The following is a 12,755-nucleotide window of genomic DNA, read 5'->3' on the forward strand; positions in this document are numbered from 1 at the left end:
TGAAGTGCAGTTGAAACGGCAGTTATGCCGAAAGATAAACACAGCAATATTACTTATCAAAACGAGTACAGTTTTTGCTTGCCTAATGAATACAACATATAGCTTTTTCTATATATACAAAACCTGAGGAAAAAAAAAGCTTTATGACATATAAAGTATGCAACATTATTTCAGGCATAACTGTATTGGATATGTATCTAGGCCTGAGAGTGTAGATAACACAATATAAGTGCTTTGCCTGTCTAAACATGTTAAATAAATGAGCATTCACTATCGCATTCAAATACATTAGTAGATGTACTCGCATAGTTAATTTTCTTTTTAATGCACTACACGTGACATTTGCAGCACAGAGCTATAGTGTATCTTACTGTTTGATGAAAGTTCTTCCACCTCCCCCCCCCTTTTAAACAAACCTTTATTTGAATAAGCCTTTATGAAACAGATCTTTGGCATATCTTCTTTTCAGGAAGTTCAGTCAGTGTAAGCAGAGATAAAGCAGTCATGTTACGAAGAATATTACATAAGGGAAGATTTTTAGAGAAAGAGGGTGGCAAACATAAGGGAGGGGAAGAACGCCCTTCAGAGGAAATCTGATTTCTTTCTTGCAGCTGTTTGGTTTTATTGTGCTGTGATTTGGCATTCAAAAGAAAACAAACTTGGAGTTATGAAAAAATATACAGGAAGTTTCGTGAAAAGTAATGATTAGAAAAGTGCCATAGGAAATATTTTCACCTATATCTTAATTTTCATTAGGAGACAAAATGAAAAATTAAAATGAATATTCATGCTGCAAATAATTAGGAGAAGTATTCCCAAACTGCTATTCTTATGTACTGAAATGTCCTATGTTGATAGAAGGAAGACGGTAAAAGTGAAAATTATTTGCCTTTTTACCTTGAACAAACCATCAAAATTTTAAAAAGAGTGTGAAGATACGGCCCTGATGTTTTAAGTTCTGGAATCTGATATCGTCAATTAAATCTTTCTGCTTTTATGTTTCCTGTAGGAGGGCAGCTTTGGTGTACCACAACCAAGGCCATCTCAGAGGGTGAAGAGCTGATTGCCTTTGTTGTAGATTTTGACTCAAGGCTGCAAGCTGCTAGTCAGATGACTCTCACAGAAGGGATGTATCCTGCACGCCTGCTGGACTCAATACAATTGCTCCCTCAACAAGCTGCAATGGCATCTATTTTGCCTACGGCTATTGTGAACAGTAAGTGATGAATACTATTCTCTGGCGTTTTTTTAAAACAGCAGTACTTTAAGGCACATATGAAGAGCTAATAGTGAATTCAGACCACAGAAACCACACGACTTAAAACCCACAGCTCCAAGCCTGCTTTTGTTTCCCCATCATCTCAGATGAACTCGCAGACATAAAAGGAGGAAGAAGAGCAGTCTGGCAGCTGGGCTCTGCAAGAGCTTCACCCAGAGTACCCGACCTGCCCTCGTCTGGAGGTTCTGTGATCTGCTCCCAGAGGCAATAGGATCAGAAACTTTAAAAAGTAGATAAGATAGGCCTGTTGGCTCACAAAAGTCCAGCCTCTGCTGCTCAAGTAAGCTTGTTGCTTACAGCTGCAGCTTCTGGTAATAATTCATGATACTCGATGGAAAGAAAGTACACATCTCTTCAGTAGCTGTTTCAAAATGCAGGGGAGATCACGCTTTATAGTAGCCCTGATTTATTGTAGTATCTCCAGTCAATGTGGCTACCCAAGAATGTTTTTACATCCTCTGGACATCAGTAGACCCTATCACGGACAAAATACAACATGTAATTAAGCGCTGTCCTTAGAGAGGAGGGACATGAGTACATAAGTCAGTTCCTGAACTGGGACAATTCAGCTTGAATGTTCTGCGTATTAAATTTCATTTCTTTAGCTTTTTCTTATTACTGCTTTTTACCTTTATACAGCCCTATTTCCTCATCCTCCTCTCTAGGTACTTTTCAAATATGTTAGCTGTTACCATGATTTTCACCAGTCATGTCTTAGACTTATTGCACATTCTTAGTTCTCAGTACTTTGTAAGCCTGTCCATTTAGACCCCGTGCTGGAGCACTTCCCCATGCTTCCCGTGGTTTGTAAGCATTGTAATTGGATACAGTGAACTACTGAACACAGTATTTCAGGTGTGAGTGCACACATAGGCCCATGATCTGCCACTCGGGCTCACACTGAATAGCACTGTATCTTGAACAGTGACACTATCTTCAAGCTCTTCAGACAGGACTAGTTAAAATATCTGTGATTAATACCTTTCATTCCATCTTTTTCCTTTTCTTTTTTTTGTAATTGCTTATTTTCTGGGTAAACAGTCTCGATAGCTACCCATTTATTATTAGTCTGTTTTAAAATACAAACCTTAAAACGTCTAAGTCATCCAAGCCCTCCCTTCCAGAGAGTGAGTTGGTGGCAACCTCAAGCCCTTTAGCTAAGCACATTCATTTTTACCCTCGCAGTGTGGCTGCTGTGAGCTGACATATCTGCTCACAGAACCAGCAATTTGCACTGTACAGGACCTTTCCAAAAGAAAGTATCAGGGGCCCCTAAAATGGACCCCCAAGCTACCACAGGTAGGGCAGACCAGTGTTTATAGCCAACAGCTGCAAGGGAGCCGCCAGGGAGGGAGTTACCTAGCCTAAAGGCAACGACTCCTTCACAGCTTGTTTCAGCTGAGGGTGTATTTTTGTGCAAATCTACAGGAGGCCAACTCTAGGCTTTGGCAAAGTAGTCAGATTTCTACAGCATCAAATTTGTGGAAACACCTTTGCTGCCAGCACTGCCTTTTGCACTGATCATTGCTACTTCTGCTGCTAAGAGGACTCTACGTTTAGGGTGCATCATCAGCTCTTGCTATACAGGCTTAACGGCAACTCAGAGTAACCTGTGTACTCTTAACTCCAGGAGGCTGGCAAAGGAGCAAGTCTCACTGTCCAGACCTTTCCACCCCAGTTCTGACTCTGCCTCTGACCAGGCAGGGCTGTTTCCATGTTTCATTTTTGAGCTGGTGAAATTCAGTTTCTTCAGTAAAGTCTCAAGCCAGATGTGGGTCTAGTAATACGGTGAATGCACCTCTAGATTTGTAGTGAGACATCTCTTAACCATTCTTTTGCTAGATCTCTGAAAAAAATTCGGTTTCTAGAAAAATTAAGTGGTGTAGGGTTGGGGTTTTTTTATGTTTCCTAACATTTTATATTTGAAACATCAAAATTAGAATATCACCTTTAGCTCATTCAGCTTGAACTTGAATGTTTCATTTCCTGAATTGATCCATTGAAATATTTGGAAACTATCCATTGAAGCAAATAAAAATATTTTGCTTTCAAAGAATTAAAACATTAACCTCAAGTGGCCTTTATCTATTTTGCATTGCTTTAGGGGACTAATAGTTTCAGATCCCATCCCTCTAGATTGTTCTCCCTGGTATTGCATCCTCTAACGGTACAAAACTCCTCAAATGCATTTCCTCTGCACGGCACGTAATGGGAGTCAAATATTCACCATGCATAACTGGAGCTACAGACTGTCCAGGCCATCTAGCCCATAGGAAATAAAGATGGCTGGAAGTCAAATTCATTAAGATAATCAGAAAGTTCAATTCTGTGACAGAATGTAATCAAATGAATTGAAATAGGACGTTGCCCATATCAGAATTTCCTATTACTACTTTTGGACTTTCTCTTCTCTGGAAACCTCAACAGTTCAACTTTTTTAAACCATTTGAAGCCAAAAACAAATGCTGAAATGTCAGCTTTCACATGAGATGGGCATTTCAAATGATGCAAGCTGTATCAGTAATGTTTTAATAGTGTTATATACTGGAATACTAACTGCTCCATTAAGTGTTTGTGTGTTAAATTCATGCACAATTATTCAGTGGCAAATGGAAAAATAGAAACCGGTACGGATGAAAATATTTTATGCAAATTCATGAGCAGAAAAATAGACAAGCATTAGCAATGCAGTCAGAGAAGCAAACTAAGCAATGTACATTTTGGCTGCATTTGTAGACATTTAACAAATAAAAAACTCATCCATTTCAATGGGTTGGAGTCTTCAACTTTGTTCACCCAAAGGAATTGGAACAGAGCAGTTGTCCTATACACATCAATATTTTAAATTAAACATAAATTGTCATGAATGATGATGAATTACATCATCAGCTACACAGGCCATATTTTCAGAGCAGCCAACCATTCTTCAAGACTAAGTTAATTATGATCACTAGCAGGTTTTTGTATTCTGAAGTCAGTGGGAGTTTTGATGTTGACCAAGATGTGTTTTGATGTTGACTGCAATTGCCCATTCTCTGACCCTGAGGTCAGCTGGCATAGTCTTGCTGCACTCCTAATTTTATCCTCTCTTAGTCTCAAAACCAGGCAAGAAGTGACCAAACCAGTTGCAGGGAATGATCCTAGGCCCGTGGTAACTCCTGAACTGTGTGCAGGAATGGAGAAGGTGTTAATTGACTTAAGCCAAACATGTGGAAGGGACCGTTCTCGTAATTTGACAATAGAAACACGAAGTTCAGTGCTCTAGTCTGGACCATGTCACTGTTTAATTTACTAGTGTAGATGTACCCTAAAGGGCTGGGATTTCTTCCTTGTTCTTACTGATAGGATAACAAGTTCAGCTTTCAGAAAGATCAAACAGGTCTTTTGTCCTTCTGAGACAGATACACAACATGTACTGTGTGGGTATCCTGACAGGATATTAACAACCAAATATCTGTCTGCTTTGTGTAAATACACAGTATTCATTATTACTCTTCACATGAGTAAAGTATGTAGCCTTCGGTACATGATCAAAATTTCTACTCCCTCTGCTGCTGGGAAGCACTCTGTGCAACCTCTGCATTGTCTTCCCCTCAGAGAGGATGCTGACACTTTGGGATAGAAGACAATGAAAAATTGCACTATTCTTAGCAAATATCCCTTTTGCATAGTGAAAAATGGAACAGTAGCAATTTACCAAAAACAAGAGGACAAAAAGTACATTAGAAATTTTCACTTTTAATATTAGTAACAACAGGAACCCAGGAAATAAACATGATGCTTAGTATAATATTAGATTCAACGCTGTAGGATCTTAAGGAAATGTAATCTAGTCTGGCCTCCTGGATATCAGAGCAACAGGATTTTACAGCAATAACTGCATAAGCATTCTGAAAATATACCTTCTTCAGAATGATCTGCAATTAGCGCTCAAAAATTCTAAGGCCCAATGCTGGAAAGACTTCTGCACACAGAAGAAAAAGCACCATTGAAAGATGTCACCTATTGAGTAGTGATGTATTGGACATACAACTTAGTTATTGAATTAGTACTGCATATTCACAAGAAAAAATTAATTTCATTTCATTTTGTAAATAATTACATGCCACAAACTTCTAGCTGTTTTTTTTTTAGTAACTATTTTTAAAATCTCGTTTTGAAAGAAACAACTGTCTCCCACATTGAGTCTCTCACCTGAAAGTGACATTTTAATAAAACTGTGGCTCTGTTTTCCATATTTTATTAAATAAGCATGCGTTTAATGGGGAAGTGAGGGGAATTCATCCAGCTGTGTTAATTGGGTGGCACTGAGTGCACCGTGGCTAACCTGCACCTGGTTATATTTGCTTGTAGAGGACATATTCCCTTGCAAATCCTGTGGCATTTGGTATCGAAGTGAGCGGAACCTGCAGGCCCATCTCATGTACTACTGCAGTGGGAGGCAAAGAGAGGGGCCTCAGCTGTCAGAGGAGAATGAAGATAGTGCTCAGCAGATATCCAGTGTCTGCCCCTTTCCGCAGTGCACCAAAAGTTTTTCTAACGCAAGAGCTCTGGAAATGCACCTAAATTCTCACAGTGGTAAGTACCATGTATTTTCCTGTATCATCGTCTAGATTTAGCTATTTGAAGAATTACTCACTGTAGACATTCAGTGGATCAATGTCTCTCCAAATATATGCAAGCATTGGGTGTAGATACTACCAAAATGTCAACAGTTTCTGACCTGTGTTCTACACCAAGCACCTCTCGCAGGTAACCAGTGTCATTTCTCTTATCTACTAATCCTCATTTGAATGCTGTCGCTCTCTTAATGTGTATATACACGCATACAGGCAGCATTTCTTTACTAGTGAAGGTATGCTCAGGAATCCAGGCACAGTTAGACTGCCGCTGCTTGGTCTCTGAGAGATTCAATCCATTACTTCAGGATTCCATCCACCAAACGTGAGTCTGCTACACTACAATCTCTACCTACCCTGTTTTGATGCTCAGCAGAGAAATACACCAGAGAGCAAGTCCTTCTGAAATAAGATCGTGGGGTCCTAGGGTAGGCTTCTTAGGCAGGAGGCTTTAAGGAGCAGGGTCTGGAACTCCCTGTGCTTTTCCCAGGACATTTGTTTCATAAAAACTTCTTGTTTCATACAAATATTCTTTTCCCTCCTTATAAATATAAAACAGGGATAGTATTTTCTTTGTCCATGTTGTTAAAATTATAATAATAGATATATGGAAAGTGGGATTACAAAATTCCTGAGATTAAAAATCTGGAACTCAGCAGGAATCTTATCTCCCTCCCTGAAGGTCCTTTGAGTGTGCTGTTTGAATTTGTTTTGACTTAGGTCTGGAAACACAAGTTAGGAGTTTGCAGAACATTCTGCATTGGAGTTTTCAGTAGCAGAGAAAACCTACAAATAAGAAAGACTGCGGTGTCAGGTATGGGTGTGTTGGCTGTCTAGTGTACAGAGCTGTGTCTGGAAAGAGGCAAGGGCCCTACAGGAGTTCCTGATCCTCCTGTTAAATGGACAGAGTCTACAGGACACTAATGTGTGCTTTATTCACAGAAGAAAGCCTTATTCGGCTGCAGTGTAAAAACTCTTGGGGGAGTGCGAGTCTACTGTGTGGACTTGGGGAAGTGAAAAATGTTCCTCTGATACTTGGGCAGCAATTACAAATCTAGAAGGCATCATGTTGCCTTGGAGGAGTTTGGTGTCTCCCAGAACAGGACTAGAAGAGTGCTGAGTGAGAAACTTCCTTATTTAGACAACACAGGCAACACTTAGCCATTCATTTAGAGGTCAGATCTTTTTGTGCTTCCAGATCTTAACTTTGAATAACAGGCTATTGCCATTTTCTGTCTCTTGCCTAGCAAATATTTCACTGTTCAGTGAACCAGCGGAACACTAGGAACAGCTTCAACAAGAGCAGGTGAATGCAGCCCAGCATGTCTTACAGCCTAGTAATTAAAACCAGGTATTCTTGGAAGATAACAACTTCATTTCACCCCAAGCAGAGGAAAATTCTGAAATCTTAGCCATTGTGTAAAAGGGTTGCTTTGGCTCTTTGCATTTAGTGACATACCGTTGGCTTAGGTGTCGAGAGGGCTTTCAGCCAAGAGCTGTGAGTGGCCATGTCTTCTTGCAGTCTAGGGATAAGCATCTGTGTTCCTTGAAAGACATAGATCTGAGATCCTGCTGAATTTCCAGTGAGAATCTTTAGGTATTTCTTAGATCAGAGGCTAAAAGTCGGGTCTTCTCTTCCTTTTTAGTCATAAACCAGTCAGTTAATCATTCTAGCTCTCTTTCAGATGCTGTCAATCTTTATTTTTCTATACAGATTATCACAAGTTATAACAGCTTCTGCAATAGGAATGAAACATTCTTCTTCCAAATGCCCTGTAAGCTAGTGCTGTGTTTGCTTCAGCTTCTGTTACAGTTCCCACTGGGGGCTGTAGCAGACCAACACCACAGGAGCATGGAGCCCCGACTGAAATGCAAAGTCTGTAGAGACACTCCACCATATCACATGATGTGGAAGCATATGAAACACCATCTCATGGCAGCAGAGGAGCTAAAGCTTGGTGTGCCCTCCTGAAAAAGTGCCTGACGGGGAACAAGCACTGATTAACGTGCTGTGTATCTCCTCATCTCCCTTCTGGCCTCTGAGGCCCACAGTAGTTCACATTCTGAGTGTTGCTCACAACTGTGGGAGTCACCGATGCTAGGGGAGAAGGGAGGACCTCCAGGTCCGACAGAATGACTTCCCACAGATGGAGCCACAATATTCTTACAGCTTTATATTGTCCAACTACCACGAACCTAGTTTACCTGGCCAAGGCACGGTGTATGTGTTTGTGTGTGTAGATAGAACAAATAGCCATTTTAGATTCCAAATACCATCCCTACCAGTTTCAGTTTTTATTGTCTAACAAATAATCCAAATCTGTGTTGTTGCAGGAGAGAGATTTGGCCTTGTCTCTTTCTAAGCATTTTCAGTTTCTAAATACCATGAAACAATTTGTTTGTAAGATGGCTTTGAATGTACTGTTCTTGATAGGGAAAGCTATGATTTCTTGAGGAAAAGATGTTGTATTACAGCAGTAGCTGCCTACGGCCATTATATGTGGAAGGTAAAATGTTGGTGAAGCCATGTCTTACTCCTCCCCTCTCCCTTCACAATGAACACAACTCATCCGTCCTTTCTGACGAGGATAGTTCTGTATCCTGTTCCCACACTACAGCCAACTCATGCAAGGAAGGAGCTGAGCATCAATAATGCTCAAAGTGCTACTTCTGTTCTGTCTGTGACTTTCAGGCACTCTGAGTTTGAGGGCTGTATCTCAAGCCACATCATAACCTTGAACCTCTTGACCTTGATGTGCTTTCTGTGCTTTCAAAATATCCAGTGATTGTGTATGGGGTGCATTATGTCTCCCTTAGCTAAGACTGTAATTTCTAAGACCTTTTGATTTAGTCCACTCTATTTTTATCCTTTCCCTTGTTCTTTCTTTCCCTTCATCTCTGCTGAATGCATGCAGATACTAAGGGTCTCCAACGCAGAGCAGAAGTCTGGGAATATCCTCTAGCAGTTTGAGGAAAGAAATTCTGAACCAATTCAAGTATTTTCAGGGTGACTAATAGCATCGCATCAGAAGAAAACTAATTGTTCTGTGTTTGTACCTTCTGTGCAACTGATTTTCCAGTGTACATGAAGGGCAAAATGGTCACTTTATTTTGTATTTTACTTGTCTTTTCTATAGGAGTCAAAATGGAAGAATTTCTCCCGCCCGGTGCTAGTCTGAAATGCACAGTTTGTACTTACACTGCAGACTCAGTGATTAACTTTCATCAGCACCTGTTCTCGCATCTTACTCAAGCTGCCTTTAGATGCAATCACTGCCATTTTGGCTTCCAAACTCAGAGGGAGCTACTGCAGCACCAAGAGTTACATGTCTCTGGCAACAAGATTCAGAGAGAAAGTGACATTGAACACTCTCCAAGTAGAAACGAAGAAGGTTTACAGCCAGCAATGGACTTGTTGAGCAGAAATGATGTTCCCCAGAGCCAAAAGACCATGCAGACTAAAGATGCAAGTTCTGATACAGAGCTTGATAAATGTGAAAAAAAGGCTCCACTTTTCCTTCCAAACCAGAGGCCAGAAACACAGCCTGCAACAAATAAGCAGAGTTTTTCATACACTAAAATAAAATCTGAACCATCTAGTCCAAGACTTGCTTCATCGCCAGTTCAGCCTAATATTGGTCCTTCTTTCCCAATGGGACCTTTTCTTTCCCAGTTTGCTTTTCCCCAGGACATCACTGTGGTTCCTCAGGCTTCAGAGATATTAGCCAAAATGTCTGAACTGGTCCATAGAAGACTGAGGCATGGAAGTAGCAATTATCCGCCTGTAATTTACAGTCCTTTGATGCCCAAAGGGGCTACATGTTTTGAGTGTAACATAACATTCAATAATTTGGACAACTACTTGGTACACAAAAAGCATTACTGCAGCAGCCGATGGCAGCAGATGGCAAAGTCACCAGATTTTTCCAGTGTTCCAGAAAAAATACCAGACGCTGTAAGTCCCAGTAACGGTCAAAGCTCTTTAAACATCCTGAATGCAGCTCCTCACACATCAGATCCAGATAATCAACTTCTGCAGACATCGTGCATAAACTCTTCCAATGTTTTAGATTTGATTGGGCCAAACAATAAAAGTCATGAAAAAGACTTTACAGCACAATCTAAGAAGTTGTCAGCTGCAAGCAACGGCGATGAGAAGATAAATGGAAAAACTTCTGATGTGAAGAATCCCAATGCTCCTTTAGTAGAAGGGGAGAGTGATCCTAACAAGACCACGTGTGAAGCTTGTAATATTACTTTCAGCAGACATGAAACGTACATGGTCCACAAGCAGTATTACTGTGCCACTCGCCACGATCCCCCACTGAAGAGGTCCGCTTCCAACAAAGTGCCTGCTATGCAGAGAACAATGCGTACGCGGAAGCGAAGGAAGATGTATGAGATGTGCCTACCAGAGCAAGAGCAAAGGCCACCACTAGTTCAACAGAGATTTCTAGAAGTGGCTAATCTTGGCAACCCTTGTACATCTACTCAAGAGTCAACAGAAGGCCTTGGAGAATGTTACCATCCACGATGTGATATCTTTCCAGGAATAGTCTCGAAGCATCTGGAAACATCACTGTCTATTAACAAGTGCGTTCCAGTTTCAAAGTGTGATACTCCCCACTCCACTGTGTCTTGCTTGGAGATGGATGTGCCAATAGATCTCAGTAAAAAATGCTTACCCCCGTCAGAGAGGACATCCACTTCTCCCAAAAGGCTGCTGGACTACCATGAGTGCACAGTATGCAAGATCAGTTTTAACAAGGTAGAGAACTACCTGGCTCACAAGCAGAATTTTTGCCCTGTCACTGCCCATCAGCGTAACGACCTGGGACAGCTCGACAGTAAGGTATTTCAAAACCCCGAAAGTGAAAGAAACAGCCCAGATGTCAGTTACGAAAGAAGCATAATCAAATGTGAGAAAAACGGAAACTCAAAACAGTCCTCTCCTAACGGAAACTTATTTTCCACACACTTAGCAACACTTCAAGGACTAAAAGTCTTTAGTGAAGCGGCCCAGCTTATTGCTACAAAAGAAGAAAACAAACATTTGTTTCTTCCACAATGCCTTTACCCTGGAGCAATAAAGAAAGCTAAAGGAGCAGATCAGCTTTCTCCATATTATGGAATAAAGCCAAGTGATTATATTTCTGGTTCTCTTGTCATTCATAATACTGATTTAGATCAAAGCACAAATACAGAAAGTGAATCTCCTAAAGGCCAGGCGCCTTCGAATGGATGTGCTGTGCAGAAGAAAGAGTCTCTTCCACTATTGCCGAAAAACCGAGGCATGGTAATAGTTAATGGGGGACTAAAACAGGAGGAAAGACCTGCCACAAACCCACAGCAAGAGAACATTTCCCAGAATCCTCCACATGAAGATGGGCACAAGTCTCCTTCTTGGCTCTCTGAGAATCCCTTAACTGCAAATGAAAATGTCTCTCCAGCAATTCCTACAGCAGAGGAACAGTTGTCTAGTATAGCTAAAGGCGTGAATGGTTCTACCCAGGCCCCAACCAGTGGAAAGTATTGCCGACTGTGTGACATCCAGTTCAACAATCTTTCAAACTTTATAACTCATAAGAAGTTTTATTGCTCGTCACATGCAGCAGAACATGTCAAATGAAACAATTGGTCGGTCACCTTTGGTACCTGTGTTTAGCATATTGTTCCATACAGTCTAAAGAAAGCTGTTTGAATTACATCTGGACAATCAGGAGATTTCACTATTGCTGAGTTGAAGACTTAAAGGTGTAATTTCATTACAGTCCATTAGTAAAGTGTATTATTGGTGCCATTTTCAAAAATATTAATTTATTTTACCAGCAGTATTCATAGCTGTAGTTATGTTATTTTTTATTTAAAAACTTTATATTAAAGTCATTTGTAATGTTATTGTATAGTTATTGTGTAGCACATATGGTTTGCACTGTATAGTAGATTTTAAAGAAAATAGTCACAAACAATACAGAAAAGCATTTTAGAAATAGCTTCAAAAGCACTTGTGTATCCTGATTTTTTTTCTTATATGCTGTTGCAGATATGTGTATATGCTAAAATATAACTTGCAAAGAAGTTTCAACTATGCTGTAAAGTTCGCCTTAAAATTTCAATTTTTTGAACAATTGGGCTCAGTTTGCACTTTATATTTTAGCAGATACAGTACCTTAGTCATTAGGCTTTGCATTTGTATGTAGCAGTATGTTTCTGTCCACTTTCTTAATCTGAAACGTACGTTAAATGAAGATGGCAATTTTTTTCTTGTATAGTACTTGTATTTTCTTTCGCTGATGCATCTCTGTCTCAATTTTTAAACCTTTGCTGTTAAATGCAATACTTTATAAAGAATGAACAAAATTACTGGAAGCAGTATTGTAAGTAATGAGGTCATATCAATCAGTTTTATCTTTTGAAAGGCACAGTCTAAAACAAAACCCTAAACTCAATGCTGCAATTATGAATCTAATTCATATATAAGATATATTTAAATATAAGAGTAGCAATACTGCAACTGGTGATCACAAAGATAATGTTCTACTTCTGATAGAAATAATTTCTCAACAAATGTTGTTACTATGCATGTATATGGATGGAATAAAATTCCAGATCATTGGAGATGTTTGGCAGTAATTTCTTTTAATTTGTTTTATTTTGTTTTTCAAGAAGGATTTATTGCTCACAAACTGTAAAGAAGCTCTTAGGAACAGGTTAACATTGCCCCCTCTTCAATGGAAGCAAAGGGTTCAAAGAGAAAATGAGTACAAAGGATGCCTCCTCTTCGAGGGAGTCCTTGCTGGCAGGTCACTAATACAACTAAGTCTAAGACAACCTAGTGAACTACAGCTTAAAATGTG

The 12,755-nt window shown here is 40.0% G+C and overlaps 1 protein-coding gene across 4 annotated transcripts in view; it reads left to right on the forward strand.

Moving 5' to 3' along the window:
* ZFPM2 (zinc finger protein, FOG family member 2) overlaps nt 1-12,525 on the forward strand; it is a 325,601-nt gene extending 313,076 nt beyond the window's left edge. For all 4 annotated transcript variants that reach the window (XM_075495111.1, XM_075495110.1, XM_075495112.1 and 1 more), the window contains 3 exons: nt 1,010-1,216; nt 5,633-5,857; nt 9,036-12,525. In XM_075495111.1, coding sequence (XP_075351226.1) covers nt 1,010-1,216; nt 5,633-5,857; nt 9,036-11,527 — 2,924 coding nt within the window. In that variant the 3' untranslated portion in view covers nt 11,528-12,525. The remainder of the gene's footprint in view (nt 1-1,009; nt 1,217-5,632; nt 5,858-9,035) is intronic.
* Nucleotides 12,526-12,755: the final 230 nt, after the last annotated feature.

The sequence above is a fragment of the Mycteria americana genome, chromosome 2 (genome assembly GCF_035582795.1).
Source record: "Mycteria americana isolate JAX WOST 10 ecotype Jacksonville Zoo and Gardens chromosome 2, USCA_MyAme_1.0, whole genome shotgun sequence".
Taxonomy (NCBI): Eukaryota; Metazoa; Chordata; class Aves; order Ciconiiformes; family Ciconiidae; genus Mycteria; species Mycteria americana.